At 49.0% G+C, this 16,015-nt stretch overlaps 3 protein-coding genes across 3 annotated transcripts; all 3 read left to right on the top strand.

Annotated features, from left to right (window-relative positions):
- Positions 1–31: 31 nt before the first annotated feature.
- Positions 32–2,974, top strand: BKA55DRAFT_511321 (glycosyl hydrolases family 31-domain-containing protein; the record flags this gene model as incomplete). The annotated part of the gene is made up of 2 exons (XM_046187698.1): positions 32–116; positions 168–2,974. 2 exons carry the CDS (start codon positions 32–34, stop codon positions 2,972–2,974), a joined length of 2,892 nt encoding a protein of 963 aa, XP_046049451.1.
- Positions 2,975–6,621: 3,647 nt separating this feature from the next.
- On the top strand, positions 6,622–9,204 carry BKA55DRAFT_539697 (Mechanosensitive ion channel-domain-containing protein; the record flags this gene model as incomplete). Its single annotated transcript, XM_046190172.1, has 1 exon — positions 6,622–9,204. One exon carries the CDS (start codon positions 6,622–6,624, stop codon positions 9,202–9,204), a length of 2,583 nt encoding a protein of 860 aa, XP_046049450.1.
- Positions 9,205–9,934: 730 nt separating this feature from the next.
- BKA55DRAFT_568872 (uncharacterized protein) lies at positions 9,935–15,392 on the top strand. Its single transcript, XM_046192862.1, has one exon. It carries the CDS (start codon positions 10,241–10,243, stop codon positions 15,119–15,121), a length of 4,881 nt encoding a protein of 1,626 aa, XP_046049449.1. The 5' UTR covers positions 9,935–10,240; the 3' UTR covers positions 15,122–15,392.
- Positions 15,393–16,015: the final 623 nt, after the last annotated feature.

Genomic DNA, 16,015 nt, shown 5'->3' with positions numbered 1-16,015 from the left:
TTGAGCTTTGGTTCCTGACCGTCTGAACATCATGAGGTCGAATATGGCGTCGTCCTTTCGCTGGACGGCGCTATTGCTGCTGCTAGGTACCTTGACGTGCCTCTTTCAGTCAGCTAGTAAGTTTTCACGTGGGTACTGACCAAATTTCCTGCTCACAATCTTCCCAGTTGCCGTCAAAGACAAGGACTTCAAGAAATGCGACCAATCCGGCTTCTGCAAACGAAACCGCGCCTATGCCGACAACGCTGTTGCCCAAGGCTCGAACTGGAAAGCCCCATATGAGATCTCGGCCGATTCGACAGTTTTTGAGGATGGAAAATTGCAGGCCATGGTTGTCAAGGCCATCAATGGCCATGGAGGGATCGTCCACCTACCCCTTACAATCTCATTCCTCAAGTCTGGTGCCGCCCGAGTCACAATGGACGAAGAGAAGCGACGCAACAAGGATGTGGTTTTGCGAGACGATAGCCCTGTTCGAAAGGAAAGATACAACGAGGCCGACGATTGGGTTCTTGTCGGTGGATTGGATCTTGACAAGGAGGCACAACTTGCTTTCCAAGATAAGTCCCAGATCAACATCAAGTACGGACCCGAGGCCAAGCAGGAAGCCATCATCAAATTTTCACCTTTCGAGATCGACTTCCGACGTGATGGCAACTCGCATGTCAAGTTCAACGACCGCGGTTTACTTAACATGGAGCACTGGAGACCCAAGATTGAGAACAAGGAAGGCGAGGAAGCCGCTGAAGATGAGAGTACATGGTGGGAGGAATCTTTCGGTGGAAACACTGACACTAAACCCCGAGGACCCGAGAGTGTTGCTTTGGACATCACTTTCCATGGGTACGAGCATGTGTTTGGCATTCCTGAACACACCGGTCCTCTATCGTTGAAGCAGACCCGTGGCGGAGACGGCAACTATGACGAGCCCTATCGTATGTATAACGCCGATGTTTTCGAGTACATTCTCGATAGCCCAATGACGCTTTACGGTTCCATTCCCTTCATGCAGGCGCACCGCAAAGGTTCATCAGTTGGTGTTTTTTGGTTCAACGTTGCTGAGACTTGGGTCGATATTACCAAGGCCAAGAACCAAGCGAACCCTTTAAGCCTTGGGGTTGGTGGCAAGACTAATACTCATACTCATTGGATCTCAGAGGCTGGGCTTCTGGATGTCTTTGTTCTTCTTGGCCCTACTCCTCAGGACCTCACCAAGACTTACGGCGAGTTGACTGGCTATACTGCTATGCCTCAGGAATTTGCAATTGCCTACCACCAATGCCGATGGAACTACATCTCCAGCGACGATGTTAGAAACGTTGATCGCAACATGGACAAGCATAAGATTCCATACGACGTCATCTGGCTCGACCTTGAGTATACAGATGATCGCAAGTATTTTACCTGGGAGCCTCACTCGTTTCCCGATCCCATCGACATGGGTGAGCACCTCGACGCTCATGGCCGACAACTAGTTGTTCTCCTTGACCCTCACATCAAGAAAACCGACAACTATGCTGCTTCCGAGGAGTTGGTCGCTCAGGACCTTGGCGTTCATGACAAGGACCAGAAGCTCTATGAAGGATGGTGTTGGCCTGGAGCGTCCAATTGGATCGACTGCTTTAACCCCAAGGCCATCGAATGGTGGAAAACTATGCTCAAGTTTGACAAGTTCAAGGGAACCATGTCCAACACTTGGATGTGGAACGATATGAGCGAGCCCTCAGTCTTCAACGGACCCGAGGTGACTATGCCCAAGGACAATATTCACCACGGAGGATGGGAGCATCGTGATGTCCATAACCTGAACGGCTTGACCTTCCAGAATGCGACGTTCCAGGCTCTCCTTCACCGTGAGAAGGGTGAGCTTCGACGACCATTCATCCTAACCCGAGCCTTCTACGCCGGATCACAAAAGCTTGGTGCTATGTGGACCGGAGATAACCAGGCTGACTGGGGACACTTGGCTACATCTATTCCCATGACCATCAACCAAGGAATTTCCGGGTTCCCCTTTGCTGGTGCTGATGTTGGAGGCTTCTTTGGTAATCCTGAGAAAGACCTTCTCGTCCGCTGGTATCAGACTGGTATCTGGTATCCCTTTTTCCGAGCTCATGCCCACATTGATGCTCGCCGTCGCGAGCCTTACCTCCTGGGCGAACATTACACGCCAATTGCAACTGCCGCGATTCGACTCCGATACTCACTTCTCCCTGCTTGGTATACTGCATTCTACAATGCTGCCCAGGACGGAAGCCCCATTATTCGACCTATGTTCTGGACCCATCCGTCTGAGGAGGCTGGTTTTGCTCTTGAGGATCAGTTCTTCGTCGGCTCAACTGGTCTTTTGGTGAAGCCAGTTACAGAACAGAACAAGGAGTCTGTTGATATCTGGATTCCCGACGATGAGGTCTACTATGATTACTTTACCTACGATGTTCAAAAGACAAGCAAGGGCAAGTATCTCACAGTGAGCGCGCCCCTCGACAAGATCCCTGTTCTATTGCGAGGTGGTCATATCATTCCTCGACGAGATATTCCCCGACGATCAAGCGCTCTGATGCGATTCGATGACTACACACTTGTTGTCTCAGCCTCCAAAGCTGGCGCAGCTGAGGGTGAGCTCTATGTGGATGATGGCGACTCGTTTGAATACGAGCAAGGTCAATACATTCACCGCAAGTTTACGCTCAGTGGAAACACCCTGACTTCTATTGAGGCCGAGGGACGTGACACCAAGTCTATCAAAGCTGGCCCTTGGCTGAAGGCCATGGAGAAGGTGCATGTCGACAAGATCATCATTGTCGGTGCGCCCAAGACCTGGGACCAGAAGGAGGTGCAGGTTGAGTCTGAGGGACGAACATGGACGGCCAAGGTTCAATATCATGCAACCAAGGGCAGCCGCGCAGCCTTTGCGGTTGTGGGCCGAGTTGGAGCCAAAATTGGCGAAGATTGGAGCATTAAGCTTGTTTAAAAGACATGAATTTAGTTTGATTAGAGGTGGAGTGTAACTAAGAATAGACGCAATTTTGGGTATTAAATTGATTAACGGATAGACCATGGACGGCAGCATCCGCAAGAATTGCGGCTATGGTGTACTAGACTGTCACTATCAACAAAGGGATACCAGTATCAAGTACCACTAATCAGGCAAGTATCGACACTGATGGCGCGTCACGGGAATCCGGACGATTTAAGAACGGCCGAGTGGAGATGCAATGAAATCGAGACCAGTGTTGAAAATAAGCATGATTAGAGAGATTACGAAGCGGAATGCCTCAAAGGATAGAATACAGCATCAGTGACATCAGTATCTTCAATGATTCAGAGTCGGATCATGAGCATCATGACAATGCAACTGTTGAAGATAGTCGGATAACGATTGGTTATGCACGACATGTGAGCTGATCTGTGCATCAGAAGCCGACAACGTGCATGGGAATTCTTGGGGGATTAACTGGGGAGAAGATTATGGAGAAACATGATCGAAAACGAGACTTGCTCGCTTCAAGATGGCTGGGAATTGAGTTATGATATGCTTCGTACAGATGGATCGATGCAACGTTTGTTAGGCGAATTATGCTCCTGATATTCGTTACGGATCCGAGACTAATCATCATGAGAATGTTTGGGCTGATAATCGGGATCAAGAAAATAAATAACCTTGTTTCAACAGTGAACGCTGGGAATCAGTCCTACTTATTTCTAGGGGTGGATAGATGGAAATTCACTTCAGCAACATCGACATCAAAATGTCCTATACTTTCGGAACTTTACTAAGTTTAGCATAATTGAGATAAACTTAGGGTCAATGATTCCCTAAGGCTATCCTAAACTTATGATCGAGTCGCAAGTTTATAACCTCGACAACCTACCAAGTTTCACAAGCTTCAGACGGATGAGGTTGGGAATACCAAGCCCGAGACCAAACAAGATGAAGATCGACCGTGACAGCTGTTTCTTGCGCATATTCACGCTTCCTGCATAATTAGCCCGCCTTCGTGACACCAACAAGAAGACCCTGATTTGGCCTGACCCGTGAGTTGCTTGATTCCAAGGGAGCCCCAACGAGGTCTGCATCGACGATTGAAATTCAGTGGAGCTCAGTTGCCACTCACCACAAGATTTAAACTTCTGTCGAGCAGCATAGCAATGTAATCTCGATAGATGTAAGCGGCGACAAGGAATAAGGGATGGTTATATTCGGATACATGATCACGTAAATTTGGTTGTTTCAGATGAAAACTATCATGATCCTCATGGTTGGTTATCTCAGCCGTTGGTATCGAACATGTGCTTGGACATGGGTTTATAATGGTTGCGCTGCGGGCGTTTGCAAAGCTTTATTTGGAGAGCTAACATTGGCTCCCAGTAATTCGAACCCCCTGAGCTTGAGCTTTGATCAGATATGGCTGGTTTCCATTCTAAACAATGGGTCTTGATGTTAAAATCCGCGGCCCGCGGATTCAAGAAATGCTGAGTATCTGGGAATGGTTTCCTTTATGATGAGTTTATATGATTCAAGCCTAAGCTTATGCTTCTTAATCCTAAGCTTTATGATGAGACTGGGTCCTAAACTTAGGGTGATGTGGTCATAATTCATTGATGGAAGTTATGATCTGTGATTCAGCGACCTTGAGATTCTCTCTTTGCAGCCTCCTGCGCCTATAGCGCGCTTGCGCAGACATGTAAAGCTACCTACGCCAGAATTCCCTTTAGTCTTGGCTGCTCTTTATTTCGGCAAGACGGATGCAAGCATAAATCGTCTAGAGGCTGGGCAAGGGATTTGAGTGGTAGTCTAAGGGTCCTAAGTTTCCTTGGTTTCACAATCTGAGGCTCTTTTTGCGCACTTGAAACTGCCCCTACAGATTTTTGTTTTTGGTGAGCCCCCACGCTGACGCGGATGGTAACACAGTGAGTTGAAGACGGGAGTGCCTGGCGGCAAGCCACTTTGTGCGCGCGCGTGTGTGGTGGGAATGCAGGGGACAACCATTACAAGATTGGTTTTCTCAACGGGAACGGGAGTCAACGGGAGAAAAAGATTTTAAATCCGCCACCAGCCGCCCACTACAAAACTCATCATAGATGATCATCACTGTCATGGCCGCTGACTATTTTCAGCTAATGCATTAAAAATACGAGATGGCAAAATGCGTCAATATCTTAAAGATCGAGAAAAGTCAAAATAAGAGTGTTGACTTCAGATTGCCTCATTTGCATAACAGCAAGGATCCATCATGAGCGCATCTCGGTCGTTTTCTTGGCTGTGACGTCAGTTTCCTAAACCCTGCGATTTGGTCGAAAATCCAATGATTTTCTGTCTTGCTTGCTTAAGCCCCTGATCCAATGCATCTGTAGTGGATTTGCGCCCGTCTTTTTGTCTCGGGTTAGCGAGTGTGACTGCGTCAGATCGACCTATCTTTTGTTTGTACTGCAGATGCAAGAATTCATTCACGTTGTCGTCCCTGATTTTCGGCCGGTTCTCATCAGTGACAACTCAGTCGTGATCTGCACCGATTTTGTCCAAACAAGTTCAGGCTATTTCAACAAAAGAACTTACCAAGCCCTGAATTGGGGGGTGTAAGGGCCCGGCGGCATCCTCGGGGTTTCCATTTAGGGAGTTCCACGGGTGACACCATCCACACCGTCTTGGCCCAATGTCTTGACTCCCGGCGAGACGGCGTGGATACTGAACATTACTCGATGAAGGCCGGTGGCTTGCCTTGACCCTGAGCCCCGTGGTTCCACTTTCGACGGGCTACGGGATATGGCCGACCGACCTTATTACCACTAGAGCAGAGCAAGATTTCTGTGTTGGCTGGATTTGGTCATGGAGGTGTGGGCATGTTTCCCTATCTTGATGATGATGGTGGTGAGAAAAAAAAAAGTATGGATAATGAAATGTGAAAGAGAAAAGTCGAAGGAAAATTGCTAGGCAAAGGGCAAGTAACATATATGTTGCAGTAAAATCGGATTAAAATATCCATGAAAGAAATTCCACTTCCATAAATTCATTCTTCACTCCCTGGCCAAGCAAGCCTATCTGAAGTGACCCATTCTTCCTCCATCTTGGCTACATTGTCTCCGGTGCTCCACGGTCGCAGGTCGATCTCTTAAAGCTCAACAGCATCCCCGTCACCCGCAGGGTTTCCAACAATTCCCCCAGATTCTCTACTACTTTATTTCCTTTTCCTTTTGTCGAAAAATCTCTCTCTTTCATACAAATTAAGTGGGAGACGAAAAGTCGATCAATTTTTTTGGGGTGACGACATCATAACACCTCAACACCAACAATATATCTTTGCGCGTATACCAGCGTGCACTGATCGCCTCACCAGGCGAGAATCAATCTATTCAATCGATATCGTGAGAGATCATCGGTTTATCGGTCCACATCGCTTTGCTTGACTTTTCTTATTTATCTTTGTCTTGGTCTTTTGTTTTTATCTCACTTCCTCTTACTAGAGCTCTTGGGGATATTTCATTGCTCACTCTCAATCACCACTCAGCAAGTCTGTTTCTTAATAGACTTTGCTTACAGCGATACTTCCCCCATCTTGCTTCCTGAGATATTGTCCTTGACAGAGCCTCGCGTTGTGAATATCGCCAAACGGGACTATCATGAGTTCCGATCCTCCTCCTCATGGCTTCGAGGAGAAGGAGTTGACAGACTTCAATCTCAAACAACCACCTCCAACACGAAACCCATCACAATTCAGCGCCTCGCAGCAACAAGCACCAGCTCGAACAGACTCACCAAACCCAGCGCCCGAGCAAAAGCAATCTGCTCCATCACTCGACACATTCCCTACTCTTCAAGCACCGCATGAAACAAACGACTCGACTTCAATCAGGTCACCAATTGGTCAGCGCGCCGATGCCAGCCGACTTGACGATAATATAGAGCTTCTGCGAATCGAGCGTGCTGTTTCCGCTGATGATGCGAGTCAAATGAGGAAGCGTGCTCATAATGTTGAGCCAGAGGATGCTTTCAATGCGCCTATTCCCGCCGAGACCTATCATAATGAGAAGAAGGTGGATCCCGATGCTTCTTTATTAAAACTCTGGATGTTTCTGAGAAAGTTTCCTCGATTCGTTCGATATGTTGTGTATTTGATCCCTGGTGCTGCTATCCTTCTTATTCCTGTCTTGCTTGGTGCGTTCGCACTCAAGTCCGACGGCAAGCGACGAGATGTCAACGGTGTCGATCTCATGTGGTTTGGTATTTGGCTTGAGATTGTCTGGGGAGTTCTCTGGGTTTCTCGCATGATCACAAGTCTCCTGCCTCCAACTTTCAAGCTTGTTGCAAAGCTCCTTGGATCTACCAACGCTAAGAAGTGGAAAGATATTGGATACCAGCTTGACCTTCACACAGCCGTCTTCCTCTGGTTCCTTGCGATTCTCATCTCATTCGAACCGACCATGCTGAACCACAACTTCCGGGACCGAAAGCCAAACTGGGTCAATATTATGAACAAGGTCATTATTGCCCTCTTTACTCTGGCGACGCTCAATTTTGTCGAGAAGATCCTTATCCAATGGATTGCTTTCACCTTCCATCAGCGAACTTACGCTACTCGAATTGACAACAACAAGGCAGATATTGGTCAGCTTGTCCATCTTTATGAGCACGCCAAAGCCCACAATGAGAAGACCGACTACTTCTTCCAGCGCGGCAGCAACTCTGCCAGTGGTGCACAGACTCCTTTGCAGACACTCCAGGACAACGCCCGAAACGCATGGAACAAAGTCGGTTATGTTGCTGGTCGAGTTGGAAATGATTTGATCGGTCGCAAGGTCGACAGCAACCACCCTCGCAGAGTGGTTAATGAATTGCTCAAGACCATGTCCACAGCCCACACCCTGGCCCGTCTTATCTACCGTTGTGCTGTTAAGGAGGGCGAAGATCTAGTCTATCTTGAGGACATGGAAAGGATCTTCGAAACTGAAGAAGAAGCTGAAGCTGCCTTCATGATGTTCGACAAGGATATGAACGGTGACATCTCACTTGACGAATTCGAAGCTGTGTGCAATGAGATCCATCTTGAAAAGAAGGCTATTGCCGCATCGCTCAAAGATCTTGACTCGGTGATTAAGAAGCTCGACAAGGTCTTTGTATTCATCATCATCGTCATCACCATTATTGTCTTCATCTCGATTCTCTCTGGTTCAGCTGCGGCCGCTCTTGGTTCCGCAGGTACTGTGGTTCTCGGTCTGGCGTGGGTTCTTCAGGCCACGGCCCAGGAGTTCCTCCAGTCCATCATCTTCGTCTTTGTCAAGCATCCCTTTGATGTTGGTGATCGCGTGACTGTTTACGGATCTACCGGTGACACCATGATGGGTGATGATTACTACGTGACTGAGATTTCTCTTCTCTACACCGAGTTTAAGAAAATGCAAGGTCACATCGTGCAGGCTCCCAACTCACTTCTCAACAACCTTTTCATTCTGAACCAGCGGCGATCGAACGGTTTGGCTGATGTTCTTCCTCTGGTGATGCGCTTCGGTACCCCTCAGCATATGATTGATGATCTCAAGGCTCGAATGACCGACTTTTGTCTGGCGAACAAGCGTGACTATGCGCCTCGCATTATTACTGAGATGACCAAGGTTGATGAAGTGCGATCGTGCAGTATGAACATGATCTTCTTCCACAAGACCAACTTCCAGAACGAACTGCTCCGTCTCAACCGTCACAACAAGTTTGTCACAGAGTTAATGACTCAGATGGTCAACGTTGGTATCCAGTCACCGTTCCGCATCGAGCCTGGCGGCAGTCGCGAGCATCCGATGTACTGGTCTGGTCTCCAGCCTCCTCCTGCATACGGAAAGGAGCCCGATCATGGTGGCGTTGAGCTTCACGACAAGCCCGCTCACGATCGACCTCTTCACTCTGAAGGACCTCCTCTGAGCCATGTTTCCTCAACCTACAGTCGTCGAGGCGTCGATCGCATGGGTTCCATCGACAACAATGTGAACGATTTCCAAGATGTCTTCGAGAACAGACGCGACAACATTCAGGCACATCGTCTTGCTTCCATCCGAGAAAAGGAACGAGGCTCTCGAATTGAAGATGAGAAGGAGCGACGATCGCTTGCCAGTTCTTCAGGCGTGGATCGCCGTACTTCGACGGATAGTCGATCTCGGGTGTTCGGTCGCGTTAGGACCGGGTCTAAGAGCCGACGTCCGGGCGATATTGTCTGAGGACTATTATGAGATTATGAAAAAATAGCATTATAGAGATCCAGATTGGTATATCTGGAGAAGTGCATAATTTCTTTTATTTGCGTTTTTATCATGCACATTGAGTGTGCTTTGATATTTGGTCAGATCGGATTGTAGAGTATAGACAGCGAATATTCAACGAGATTGAACTTGATTGATCTAAATGTCCCAAACTTAAGTGATGAATATTTGACGATATATCTGACCGTATCATAGACGAGGTGTGTCATTTCGCGGAAGCGAGTACCGGGATGATCCTGGAGTGGTTGAAGTGATGTAATGTTTGATGTAGAGAGAATAGTTGGTGAACCATGAACAATGCATATTAGAGTCTGGCAATTGAAAGGGTATTTCTATCTCGTATGGCCTGAGAGACTCTAGATCACTGCTGAAGCTCTCATCCTGGAGGATCGCACTGTTTCTCAGGAGAACTCCAGCTCCAGCTTCATTGACCCCTCAATCAAGGCTGACACCCTAGTCTAATGGAACCAAAAGCATGGTGGTAATTGGAGCTATTAGCGTAATTAAAGGGTCCTCTAAATCCGCCTTACAAGGCCCATATCCAATAGCAAAACAGCTGATCCCATAGCTCGTCGGTCAAAGTGGAGGGTGCGCTCAGCTCCCGCGTAGGATCATCAGGCTGGACAATTGAAACCTTGAGCGCTTGTTTGACGACAGAAGGAATGTGTACCTGAGTGTTAATATATTAGCAGTATTCATTTCATCTCCTTTAATAAAAAGTATGGTTTCTGCACGTTAAACGCCGAGTCACTGTTGTAATTCCTTTGTGCTTTGTCCTTCCGGAGCCATCGCTGCCTGAGGTCTTTCACATCCAATGGTTGGTCGCTGCGTAGTTCAGCTGAAGCTCGCCCTTAACCGCCCGGCCACATCACCAAAGCCTCGTTTTCTCTACACCTCCGAGGACGGAATTTACCCTCCCTCGAGCATCAACCATGCCCATCGCAGCGGCGCAATAATATCGACCTCCCCCTAGCGCAAACGAAGCGATAGAACCATGTCGGGCCTACCAGAAGGCTGGGAATCCGACTACGATGGCCGACGCTGGTTCTACAAGTACAAGCCTACGGGGCATATTCAGTACCACTTCCCAAAGGAAGGCGATGAGTTCCCCGACTTCATAGATACGTTTTCGCCAGCGCCGGCCCTTGCGCCTGAAGAACGCCTCGAATCGCAGCAGCAGATCCGAAGATATGCGAGCACGACTACACCTGCGAGGTTGAGCCCGAAAAAGGAAGATGGAGGATATGGTATGTCGGCTACGGCGCGGCCGGTGAGCATGACATGGGACGGTGGTTTTGAAGATGAGGATAATGGAGTGTTTCAGCCAGAAAACTTTATGTATCTGGGGCCTGGCACTTATAATGATGTGAGTCCGCTAGCGGAGGAGGAAGAGGAGACAGCGAGACGGGTTGTTGCGGGCGGAATTGAAGGAAGAGTTGAGAAAAGCCCTTCGAAAGGTGTGAGTCCTCTAAATAGTGAGAGGACGACGCCTGCTCAAGGGACGACAACCGTGGGTCCGGTCACAGGAGAATCTGTCTTGGTGCCATCTACAGTTGTTGAAGAGATTCATGAGATGCCGGTCGTCGAGCCTCCTCCGACCCATGACCCCGTGGGCATTATCGCCGAGATGCCGACAGACGATACAGCTCAGGCGCAGATTGAGAAACACCCTCCACCGATCGAGATGGCGGATAATATGGTCCTGGCACCTATTGAGACTGCAGTTACTATGATGGCTGAGCTCCCAGAGCGAACCAGTCCGAAAGATAAGAAAAAGGAGGAACCACAGCTTGCGCCTGGATCGCTGCGGGACTATGGCGCACAAATGCAGCCGCTACGAATTTCCAAGAAGCCTGCTGAGGAGAAACCGCCTGGTTTTCAATCATATAAGCCGGCAGATGTTTCTGTTGATATACCGCCCAACCCAGCGCCTCTTCGACAAGCGACTTTCCAACCTGGGGGGTCAATGATGGACGCAAGTCCTGTTCGGCCACCTGATAGAGGTCATTCTGGTACGCCCAATGTCCTATCGCCGCCTCAGGTACCACCAAAGCGTCCTCTCGATGAGCCTTCACAGCCTCAAATACCTCCAAAGCATCCTGAACAGCCTCCTCCTCCTCTGGGCATCGCCAACAATGGATCTTTGGCCCCGGATCAACAACCAGAGTTATCCCATATGCCTTCTGTATTGAAGCCGGCACGAGGAAAAGTTCCCGGTCAGCAAACTGTGCCTGGTCCTGCAAGACCACCACAAGGACATGGTTACGTACCACCTACACAAGGGAAACATCCTCCATCTATGACTCCAGCACCTCTTGTTCAGCAACAGCGCCTTGAAGAACCACGAATGGGTGTTCAAAGAGTCAACACTGTGCCTGATCTGTTGCCTTCTCAAAGACCACAGTCCACAGTCCAAACTGGGCATCAGGTGCTACCACCTGGTACAATGAATCAGCAACATGTGCCAAAACGACCAGCTAGTGTGATGCCTGATATGATGGTTGGACAATCTCAAGAACAAATTCAAGGTCGTTACAACGCTGGGCCGCAACAAGGCGGAAATCTGCCTTATCGGAGTCCGGTTGAGAATGTGCCACCGAAAGGTCTTCCGCGATCGGCAACTGCAGGGTCTACAACTCCATTTCCTCCATACCCAGTTGATAATCTACCTTATCCTAATGATGGACCAGTTTACCGCAGAGAAAACCCGCCATACCCAGAAGAACCTTTTGTACAGAAGCAAATACCAGGTCAAGCCTCTGGCGATCCATCTCCTCCCATACCCAGCAACCGGCGACACTCATCGTTTAGCTCTGCACTCGTCTCGCCAGATTCGAGGCACGGCAGTATGTCATTTCCTACTCAAACGCCATCTCCCATGGAACATAGTCGTCGCGCATCAACCAATTCAAGCATCAACCCAAACTACACGCCTTCTCCTGTTTCTCAAACTTCGTCTTCAACGCAGAGTTTCTCATCAACGCCCTCGTCTGTTCCGGCCAATCAGTATCAACAAGGATCATATTTTACTATACAAGATGTTGAAGGTCAAGGCCATAACATTGCTGCCCGAGATGTGCTGCGCAAGAAATCTCTAAGTCGAAGCACGGATGCTAGACGTAGCTCGGTCGGGGCAGACCCTGTTGCTGCCCAACGTGGATCACCTTTGGCGCAACAAACCGGACAGGGTTATAATACTGCACCTCAGGGAGTATCACGTTCGCAGTCCCTTCGCCAATTACCCCAAGGAAATGCTGCACCACAAAATCAACCTCCCGCTGCGCCTACGCCACCACCACAAGGACAACAAGGCCTAGGACGTATCGAGGAGTACGAAGAAGCTCCAAGCGCAACAGTGAGTCGGTCTTCGACTGTGAGTGTATCAACAGACATGAGAAAGGGGTCAGTAGGTTCGTCCGTGCAGCCAAGCCCGATGGGAAGTCGAAGAACAAGTTGGCAAGCTGAAAGCCCGAAAAATGCTTCGCCTATCCAGTTCCAAGGACAGCAGGGCCAGATACCTCAGGGCTACGCAGGACAGTCTATGCATCAAGTACAAGCTCCTCAAGGTGCTCCTATGGCAGCTCAGAACCTGAAGCAGTTACAGCGAAAGCCCTCACAAGGACATGCACCTCAACCTCAGAACCAACAAATGCCCGCCCGAGACCCGAGAGTACCTCAAGGTTTGCCTTTACAGCAAGGTCCCGGACCACAAGGGCAACCTATGCAAGGCCAGATGATATCACCCCAGGTTCAAGGAAAAGCTCCTCATCCGGGGCAGGTATCTACACCGGTGCAGAATGTTCTCCATAAACCTCCTCCTGCACCCGCCCCAACACCTCCAGCCCTAGCCCCTAAACCTACACCAACGAGGTTGCAAAAACGCTCATCTTATCCAGCCAGCCCAGCAGGTCAACTGCCTCCTCAAGCCCAATTCCCACAGGGATCTGTTACTCCAGGTCAAATGCCACAAGGTCAAATACCTCCACAAGGTCAGCAACAAATGACCTATCCTGGCCAGGGGTCCAACGGGAGAGTGCAACCGCAAGTCCAGATTCCTCCAAACCAACAACAATGGCAGCCTGGCATGCAGCCTATGACACCTCAAGGCTCTCGTCCAGTATCTATGCAGATGCCAACTCAGGCTTCACAAAGCGCTGGGGCTAAGGAAGGCAAAGAGGGAAAGAAGTGGCTCAAGTGGCTGAAGGGTGGCTCCAAATCTGTTTCACACAGTCCAACTACGCCTGTCATTTCTTCACCTATATCACCTGCCATTGGACGTCCGAGTTGGGGTGGTGGAGAGTATGCTCAGCAAGCTGTATGGCAGCCCGGACAGCCTATCGCTTCTGCCCAGCCAGGCCTTCAGGAAAATATAGCGCCTCCTCAATCTCAACCTGGGCAGATGCATCAACCAACTCAACCACCAACTCAGCCCGTTCAGGCACCCCCTCAGCATGGTCAAATGGGTTTCAGGCCTGGTCAACCACTTCCTCGGACTGGACCACTACCCCCTCAAGCAGCTCAATTTCCTCAGGCTAGTCAATTGTCTCAGCAGCCAAGCCAAATGCCTCCTCAGTCCGGACAGATGCTTCATCAAGGGCGACCTCCTGCCCAGCAAGGCCAGCTTCCTCCTCAAACCATGCAATTACCTCCTCAACAACGTCAGCCACCTCATCAGCACAGACAGATGCCATTACAGCAGGGGCAGATAAATGCCCAGCCAGGACCAACACCGACTCCATCGGGCCAGATTCCTCCTCAAGCAATGCAGTCGCCGCCCCAGAACCGACGGTCACCTCCCCAACAGGAACGAATGCCCCCTCAACAGGTTCAAACGCAACCGCAGTTTAATCAAATGACGTCTAAACCTGGACAGGATCCTCTGCCAGGTCCTGCACCGAGAGATCGACAGCACGAGCCTAGAGGATATTCAACGGGAGGACCATCTGTAGGAGTCCCGACTACACAACCTGTGACTCTACCTCCTAAAGTGCTGGAACCTTCCATGGCTCCTCCTGTAAGAGTTGAACCTAACAATATTTCTCATCGACAAGTACCGCCTCAAAGACAACCATCCCCAGCCCTACCAAAAGCTTTGGAACAAGTACCTATGCCTCAGTCTAAGGCTCCTGAGCCGCCTCAACCTCCACAAACGGCTGCACCAGACACCCTTCAACCTCAATCAAACAGCCAAAGAGGTATATCCCCACCCCCGCCTGCAGTGAGCCCCGGCTTGTCTGATGCGGCTGCTTCCTCGATAAGTCACATGTCTTCTTACAAAAGAGACAGCTTCTCGGATGCTGGGTCAATCACAACGATCGAGGTGGCCCAGGCACAGCCACAGCCTGTGTTGAAGCCTTCCATTGTTCAAGTCTACAGGAGATCAACTGACATGATTAACAAATCTCAAGTCCATCTGAACAACGACTCTCAGTCAAGCTCGGATGTGACTCCGAGAATATCAGCAGAAACTGCTCGTGTGGGAACAGAGGCTGCGCCGCCTCCTTCAAACTTACAATACCAGCAGCCTGCTGCCAGACCTGAGCCCATACCTCAGGTCAACACGTCCAAACACGATATCACTATAGCACCATTGCCCTCCAAACCCGACGAGCCAAAGTTTGTCCAACCTCACATACGGGACCAACATATGAACGAAGAGCCAGCACCACACAAAGTCGATCATCGCTCTGCGGCTTATGCCAATGCCAGTACTCCAAACCAACACGGCAACAATAATACCAAAACAATTTCGAATATACCACAACCGGCACCTGCCAAGCCAGCTGCCCCAGTCGCAGAAGACAAATGGGCAAAGAAACCAGTAGTAGACTATTCTGGTGGAGATTGGGGAGACGACGATGACTGGGACTACTAACATCTTCATTGTACATATGACTATATTTCTTAGCGATCATATGGTGGAGTTCATTATCTATTGTCAAGAGTTTGAGATTGTATAAGAGCGGGAACCTAATTGGGAATAGTTATCGGATAGAAAACATATTAATCAACAATCAAGAGTTGGTGGTTGGCTATTCTCTTGTGGTTATAAACATCAAACCTGTTTGCATTCGCCTCCCTCTTCTTAATCGCCTTTGTCCTTATAGTAGCATGCTCAAAACAATCGGCGCAACTTTCCTCTCTCTCGCTCTGAGGAGTGTTTTCAACAACTCAAAGACAATGTTTGTCCTGGCTGAGTTTTGAGTCACCTGCCTAAGAATGCTTGTCTTGTATAAGGTCTGTACTTGGAATGAAGATCCACAAAACGTAAGTTAACTATAAGTGTAAATGTTTCCTGAAGGTGACCTCAACTTTTCCTTGACGTTTGTAAGCATGTAAATATAGCCTTTACAAAAGATGGTAAGTTTGCCGTTCAACTGACAAGTTACTTATTGAAAAGTCAGTAGACCCAAAGTGGCAGATAAGGGGTGTTAAGATAACATCTACTTCCGAATTTGAGCAAGATCCTGTCCTGAAGGCAAGATATCCTGGTTCTGGTCAATTTCAGAGATCTGAAGTTGGTGAACAGTATAGACTTGAGGACGACGAAAAAGGGCTGTGAAGAAAAACAACTGCAAGTGCTTCATAGAGGCTTTGCGAGGTGCATTTGGAGTAGTATAGAGCAGCAAAATGATACAGAGTATTATCACAGGCATAATTCTGTAACTAAGCTAGGTAGGTGTTATTAAGGTTGACAGTGATACTGGCACTGCATGGCACCCTGAACTTAGGATTGTCTTTATTCCTCTTTGAGCTACTTGTTCTTGTT

The sequence above is a fragment of the Fusarium redolens genome, assembly GCF_020744475.1.
Source record: "Fusarium redolens strain MPI-CAGE-AT-0023 chromosome Unknown BKA55scaffold_8, whole genome shotgun sequence".
Lineage (NCBI taxonomy): Eukaryota > Fungi > Ascomycota > Sordariomycetes > Hypocreales > Nectriaceae > Fusarium > Fusarium redolens.
This window is presented reverse-complemented; position numbering and strand designations above follow the sequence as displayed.